The sequence below is a fragment of the Typopeltis vanoorti genome, chromosome 3, assembly GCF_054136105.1.
Source record: "Typopeltis vanoorti isolate ZY-2024b chromosome 3, IOZ_Tvanoo_1.0, whole genome shotgun sequence".
Taxonomy (NCBI): Eukaryota; Metazoa; Arthropoda; class Arachnida; order Uropygi; family Thelyphonidae; genus Typopeltis; species Typopeltis vanoorti.
Genome location: NC_143551.1, coordinates 132,131,954 through 132,140,000, shown reverse-complemented (window position 1 = coordinate 132,140,000; position 8,047 = coordinate 132,131,954). Strand labels below are relative to the sequence as shown.

General features: G+C 35.7%; 1 protein-coding gene across 1 annotated transcript in view; it reads right to left on the bottom strand.

The window, feature by feature from the left end:
• Nucleotides 1–417, bottom strand: part of LOC150108573 (uncharacterized) — a 21,712-nt gene extending 21,295 nt beyond the window's left edge. Inside the window, exon 1 of the mRNA XM_090416014.1 lies at nucleotides 178–417. Within this exon, the coding sequence (XP_090272140.1) occupies nucleotides 178–271 (94 nt within the window). The 5' untranslated portion in view covers nucleotides 272–417. The remainder of the gene's footprint in view (nucleotides 1–177) is intronic.
• Nucleotides 418–8,047: the final 7,630 nt, after the last annotated feature.

Sequence of the window (8,047 nt, the reverse complement as noted above, 5' to 3'; positions counted from 1 at the left end):
AATCTTTATTTAGCCGAATTATTCCTACAGGGAATTTGTATGTTTCTTAAACTTAATTTTTAAATGCGGTATATCCTTATGCTATCGACATTTCCGTATCATCCCATAACTTATTCAGGTTATGGGATGATACATGCCACCACTTATAAATACGGAAAAACCACTTAGAATATTTACCTGTGCCGGAAACATCCATCTGACCTGTTACCTGAGCGCTGAGCATAAAGAGAACGATGCCGAACAGTGTTGCATGCATCGTGATTCGTTTCATTGAGTTCTAACATCCGCAGCTTTCCGAGATCCTAAGATTAAGGGTTCCGCATCATACAAGAAGCAAGTTCTCCAGGAAGTAGCAGCGAGTCTTCAGTTAAACAATTCTTGTCGATGATATATTTTATAACACTGCCTTGTAGCACATCGTTCACCACACACACGTAATCCTGACCAAGGTTACATCCACTAATAATACACAGTCGACAACAAATGGACACAAGTTGCAGTGAAGTTCACTATTATGTCTTCGCGTCACAGGAGTCCAAAAACAAAAGCACGCGATTGTACTCCCTTCGGCTCATCGTGTAAACATCATTCCTTGTCCTTTGCCTCATAACCTGTCGAACAACTTTTTTCTCTGCTCGCTTCGTGCTGCTTTAACCAATCAGATTGTGAATGAAGAGAGAGTTTTTTTTTTTTTTTCTGGCACAAGGTCCCATGCACCAGTACTTGCTTGGCTTCTGGAATGGTCTGACGTTGCAATATACATCACAAACATTCAGATCAACCGGTAGGGCAAAGAATTTTTGTAATTCAAATATAGCATGCAAATAATCCAGTTCTCTTATATTTTTAGTAAATAGGGATGACTTGAGAGGTTGCGTAGAGTTCAAGATAACATTGCAGAGTACCAATAAAACTTCGAAAAAATATGACCCACCTGTTGTCACCCGGTAGGAAGTTTACTGTTTCCGGCAGTTATTATTATTTTTTTTTAACTGCATGTCACTTTTCCATATAGTGTAAAGCGAGCAAAGAATTAATATGCAGATATGTGACCGCTGTACTGTGAACAAACTCTCGGTATCAGAATCTTTCTTTATTAAAGCACTTTCGATAAAATAATGCTCTTAAAGTCCTGCGTACAAGTTTCAATAGAAAACATAATCCAATATTCCTAGTTTGGAATAGATAACATTTTAAATACCTGATTTCCACACTCCAACCCGCTGAAAATAGCATCCACTACTGTAGTTGGATATCCCAGTAACCTTATTTTGACTTTTCTTAAGTTAACATTCTAAGAGCATCTCAGTCTTATCGTTGTGCTCATTCCTATTTCCATACATTATTATGAAGTAGTTCATTGACCTATATAAAGTTTTTTGGCTGATATCTATGGAGCATCAGCATCATCATTTCCCGGAATATGTTCAGGGTTTTATACAAAATACCATGAGAGTTCAACAAGATTGAGAAGTAGTAGTTTTTTTTTAATTATTTTTTAACAACCGTTTTCTTGAAAAAACTGTTCTATTATTATACAATAAAAAATTGAATGAAGTTAAAGATGATTGCGGTTTCATTAGCTTGTTATTTGCTTTGCAACTAAAGCTAATGAACCCGCTTGAAGCTAGTGTATCAGGTCTGCTAATTATATATTTTATACAATTGATTTGCTTGTTTTGTGGGATGAAAAATTGAGATTCTGAAAAGCAAAACTCTATCGCTTTCTTCGGAGACTAGCTACCGTATTGTAATGTCCCTCCCGTTCTGAGAATGAAATAGAACCCAGGCTTATCTTACTAAAGGAAGGGGTCGCTACCGTCTACAGAGCCTCCGTAGCTCACTAACTCTTTGTTTGGTAAGACCTGGATTGAAATCGCGTCTGGGACGCGAACTTATATAAGGGTTTTTATCAACTCAAACTGAGATAACCAGTCTGTCTCATATGAAGTTGGAAGGATTTTACTTCCGGAAACTCGGATTTTTCATCTGAAAAACCGGCAGGAAAGACTCAGTGACAGGTATAATACACTGATGTCATAGCCTTAGCATATTCGGTCATAATTACAAACACCGAACCGGCTGTGCTATGAAGTGGCCTAATTTTATTAGCATTAAAATTCCTACAAAACAAACGAACTTGATAGACATAATTTTATCCGCTTTATTCCTTACTTGCCATGGTTAATTTTAAATAACAAATGCTATTGAAGCTCAACCAATGCATTCAGAAATTTTGAATTTTTTTAAAGCCAGTCGTCATTTATTAATATATTTAATATATCTAATATATTTAATTACTATGCTTTATTATAATGCTTAATTAATCTGTAAAATTCTTGCATATAGAAAGTCCAACAGGACATTTTTATCAAATACGTAAGGCATCGCTGAAAGGATTAAGGTGAAATATTTTATGGTAAATCTGACCATGAACTTATGGAAAGCAGTGCGTTCACTTATATAAAACTCATTCAATGTTTCTTCACGATATTGTCAATTTAATATAATCAGTTGTATGGTAATCGATAGTCAATTAAATATCATAAGTAGACTTCATAGTAATTAAATTAGTTCAGTTATATGACCAATTTCACAAATTACTCAATGTACTGTTAAAAAAGAAAAAATGAAGCAAGCAAGGGATTAATTCAGAACGCAAATTAAAACAAGAGAGATAAAAAAAAAATTACGAACATTCCCAGCAGTCCATATATTTGACAGAAGTCGTAATTTTCTATCTTTCTCTTTATCAAAGAATGACCATAAATACGGATATGTTAACTGTCTGCGGCTTATTAGCCATGCACTCTTTCAGATAAATGTGGCTTTTCAGTGTCCACAATAAGCACACAAAAGTGATCGCTTCTGATTTTGTCAGAAACCAACACATTTAGATAACAAAAGATATATGAAACGTAAGTAATGCAAACTACTACGAATAATCACGAAAGAGCAAAGGAAGTGCATTAATGTTAGAGGATGTACTGCGACAGCTCTAAATATTTTTTTTTCAAAGATAAAAATACTGAATAGCGCTTCTTCTTGAAAGGTTGCCCATTCTTACTCCTGCATACTCAGTAAAATCAGCAATCAATCTCAATTCGTTTTAATTGTTCATGATATAATTATAACGTCATTCTGCAACCGGGCTTATTGGCCTTTCCTGACCAGTTTGCCAGAAAAATATCATTCCGACTCTGGACTTTCCACTAAATAATGACAAACGGAAACAAGTATTTGCCTTCCTGCTCCAAAACAGAAGTTTAGTTCCTATAGTGAATTGGATGCATTAGTCTCTCACCATCAATCGAAATTCGATTCTTCCACTAGGTGGTACTCTATAAAATTCAGATTGGGACTCTGTGCGGTCCAGTTTTACCTTTTGCCTTCCAAATGTCTCATGTCATATTGCTACAGCATTTACAATCTGACATGGTACATTATCATGTGCTATATCAACATTATCAACATATTAATGTTCATATCCAGCCAGATCGTTTACATAGATCTGCCAACATAAGACTGCACAAAAATCATCAAGAATGTTAATAGTTCAGTCGTAATTTAGAAGTACTGCAATAAAAGGCTTTAGTCCAAATCAGAAGACCCATCCTCGCACCAATGATGAACATCGCTTTTTAATAAAATGATTTTTTCCACAAACAGACAAGCTGGTCTAAGAAAGTATAATTTGAATTAGACAAGAACGTCGGAGTGTATAATGGGTCCCTATATTGATAGCCTGAATGCAGGGTGTTAGTTAACAGTAATTTAAGGAACAGAGGACTTTTATCTCGTGTAGGAGATAGCTGCCCAGGATATGAAATCCATAAAGTAGATTAGAGATCGTAAATAGGAACCACAGATAGGAAGAAGTTGTCTAGATACGTGATAAGTCAACTAACCTGAGGAGTGAGAACCATCACCACCACCTCCCTACAATAAACGACCGACCAAATCTTACATCACCGATGAAAATAACGTATTTATCGATGAGAACAGAAAAATAAGTATTCTCTTAACTTTTGTAGGAAGCATAATTCAAAAAGAGAAAACATCTAGCACTAGGATTAGAAAACTGGATTCACTGCCACGCCTGTCTATGGAATTTTCTAAGAAGGGATCCAAAACCTAATAAGCAATTGTTAGAATACTTTTAAAGAAATACTTTTCCCATTAGTTACGATGTAAAATATATGATAACAATTAGAAATTCTTTTAAACTTAAATACAGTATTAGTTTTTTTTTTATTTTAGTTTAATTTTCCTGAACTTATCGAAATAGTTTTGTTGAGCTGCCTTGAAGTTGATAATAATGCTCAAATCTGAAAAATATATTCATATTCGGTTTTTTTTTTTTAAAAAAAAAAACTAAACAGTGTCTTGCAAATAATCAAATAATAATAATAATAATTGAATTGTAAAGCAAATTCTAAACGAACTAGCTTTGGATGTGAATCTAAGTTTTGTTGTGGCTGATTTTCTTGGCAAATATTCCGAAAAAAAATTAAGGATGTCCATAAAGGTAGATTCCCAGGATCCAAAAGTGATTTTTAAAAAATGATAACTTTGATCCGATATTACTCAGATTATTCATTCAGATACTGCAGAATAAATTTAGTTTTCCAGCATGTGTGATAGACAACTGTCGTTGCATAAATTAATACCTTGCTTACTGAGGGTATTAATTTAGTGGCTTGAAAGGTTCCATGTTTGGTCTCAAGAACGAACTTCCCAAATTATAAACTGCTGAACGAATAGAAACACAAGGAATATCACAGATATTTTTCATAAAAAGCGCCTAACATGGAATGGGGGAGAGTTTAAGATCCCATTTAGTGACTATTGTTCACGTTAGCAGGAAAGTGTAGATTAGCCAATTTATCTTCACTGACTGTGCTGTGGGTTTGGATTAGCACGCTGTGAGCTTTGAGTTGCGAACTTTAATAGAAGGGGTGAATTACACACATTATACGTTTTAGAAACATTTTGTTATCATTAATCACAGTAAACTTCTTTGAAAGGAACTCCGGTGTGTAGTTCGTGAGAAATAAATATCCTTTAAGCTCAACTGACTTTACTTGGAAAGTACCGACCTCATGCTCCCTTGTACCTGCAGCATGTTATTATTGTGCTAAAAACAGCAAAAGTCAATATTAACGTTGCAACTCATGTTTGTTAGCGTGTTTCCCATGTGGTGAGTACCTTCCGGCAATCAGAAGGAAATTTTGGGTCTTTCCGGGTGGTGAAGGCCACAATGCCTGCATACTCTTGACAGTGTGTTACTTAGCTAGCCCATAATCAGTTTGTGGAGGGGAAGAGAAATCGGTACTTCCCCCCCCCTTCAAAAAAAAAAAGTCTTACTATTTGAGCATATGCTCGAATAGTAACGTACACTTATATTTAATTTGTAACTACGAGACAAGGGGCAAAGAACAACAGTAATATATAACTATAATAACAGTTATAAACAGTTCATATATGTATAAACTGTAGAAAGACAAGTTGGTGTTTTAATTATGAGCATCAAAACTTTGTCCCAAATTTTCTTCTTCTTCTACTGCTGATGTTAATCAAATTCATGGAATTACGAAATTCTACTTCTTCACAGAATTGAAAAAATCAAATTGCTTTCTTTTTTTGGAAGGAATATTTTTTTCTGCCAAGGAAATAAGTTGCTACTCCTTTTCCCTCAGGGAACAATGAAATGAGGTAAAAGGCATCTATCACGCAAACTTCTTATATGTTTTGAGCGATGCGGAAATAATACACGCAATATACATACTCACAGTTTTGCTTTCCAACAAAAATAATTTAATTACAATTGTCATAGTGCAAATACAGTTAGCCGGATCAATGCGATGAGTCTCTTTCAGTTTTACTGATTGTTTGGCAGCTTAATAATTTCGGATTTTTGTTTAGTTTGTGGTAAAGTTTACATTAAGTTCTTGGTGTGAGACTTTCCTACAACAACTTTCTTTTTCTGCTGACATGATGTACCGTATGCTGCCTGAGAGTATGCGAGTACAGTGGATTGCTTCGACCAGGTGTCACTTTTTTAAGTTCTCCAGGGAACAAATGATGCATTTAAGCCTGAACACAAACACCATTCTTTCTAAATGTAGCTCTCCTTGATTGCGATTTCCCAGCGACCCATTTATTTATATTCTATAGAGGCCTCTGTGTCCATAGAAACAATGTCGTGCTAGGGTGACATGTGATCACTCTCTTTGATTTTCCGCTGAGATACGATGGAGTCTGACACTTTCTCATTACCTATTCAGACCTTGTGAAAAGATGGAGGGCATTGTTTCCTCTGTGACCTCAACGTGACGTCACAGTAACCCGATCTCCTCCCATCAGGGAATGTCATGGGAATAAGAAGCGTGAGTGAGTTGGCTTTTAGATAAATCTGAGGACGCACGTAATGCATTGAGAAGGGTGCAGAAATGAGGACATTAGGGGAACAGAGAAGTGAAGGTTAAAGACACTCAAAAGAACCTGTCAACTGCGATCTACCATGCTGTCGCTGATAAGTGTGGCTGAAACAGTAGAATACACATTTTCCTTTTAAAACAAAAGCGTAATGGGAAACGTTTGTGCTATTGTAAGCGGGCAGCTGCTATCTGATACAATCGGTGGGAAACCCAAGAGTCGGATTACAGTCGCTAAAACTTGTAGTCTGAAGCATTCTAGAAGGTACTTATTCGCGGAGAAAGATGACAGGTTGGCGAATGTGGAGAGTCTTTGAAGAGTGAGCACTCTATCCACGTGGTATACCCACACGATCATTACTAAATTGAGTAAGGTTAGAGTAAAATATCTCCCCGCTTCATAACTCCCAAATTGTAGCTTTTCCGTCGTTAATTTGAAACAAGTGAATAGATGGAGGATAGATCAGTGCTGTAAATGGAAGGATCTCTCTAATATTGTGAAAAACAATAGGATTGTTCTATCTCTTTCTTTTTAACAAGGTCACACTCCTAAGAATGTATATCCTTTTTAATTCTGTACTATTTCCAAACGTCAGTTTTTAATTTTATTTGCAACGGGAAAGGGGGGGGGGATTAAAGAAAGAAAATGTTCTTATTTTGAAAAATGGACGCATCGTCCCTTCTTCCTAGCGCAGATGTATGTAATAATGGCCCAGCAGCCATAAAACATGGTATTAAAGCAAAGGACCGGGCTATAAAACATGGAATTGAGGAATGCGGAGGGGGACTGAGTGGTCAGCATGGTGATCGCTAAATGAATTGATGTATCAGGAACTGTTAGGCTTCCGGAGACTAATTTAATGAATCTCCCCAGATAAATAAAGCACTCGGCTTTGTGATAGATTCGATAAGGTACTCCACTGTTAAGATTCTAAGGGACAGACAGTTCCTATAGGTATAGTGAGTATACTTTCTTCATTGTCGTAAACGTCTTCGAAGTAAATCCTAAAATAAGATTATCTAATTGTCCTCTTCTTATTTTTCTCAGCTTTAGTCCATTTAAATATGCTTGCAGTCCATTTCTTATGGCTCCAAAAGTTTGTCCTCCTTCCCATGACAGTCTTATTCGATACTTGACTGTCTTTTCTATTACACGTAAGATTTCTTTATTGGTTTTTCCTTCCCTTTCCAATTTACTCTTACAAACAACTCCCAAAGAGTACATTTCAAATCATCAATTGTTTCCAATCTATTGTAATAGTCCAAGTCTGGCAAACATATAAAAATACATTCCACAAACTCTTTTTCTTGTGTCTTTGCTTATCCTAAAATATTAGAATCCATGTATACAGATCATCAAGCTCAGTTTGAGGAAGATGGTTACCTAGATACTCATTAAATCTGCTATGGTTTCTCTCCTCTTTCAAAAAAAAAAAAAAAAGATATTTTCCTCTGCTAATTACTGGCAAAATCAGGATAACCATTATTGATTAATTAGCCAGTAGAAAAAAAAAAAAAAAAAAAACTGCTGCTGGCTCTGCATTGAAGTATCTATATTGGGATGTGCAGTCACCCTTAGCCAATCAAACATAAGCTTATAGGTGTTGTTA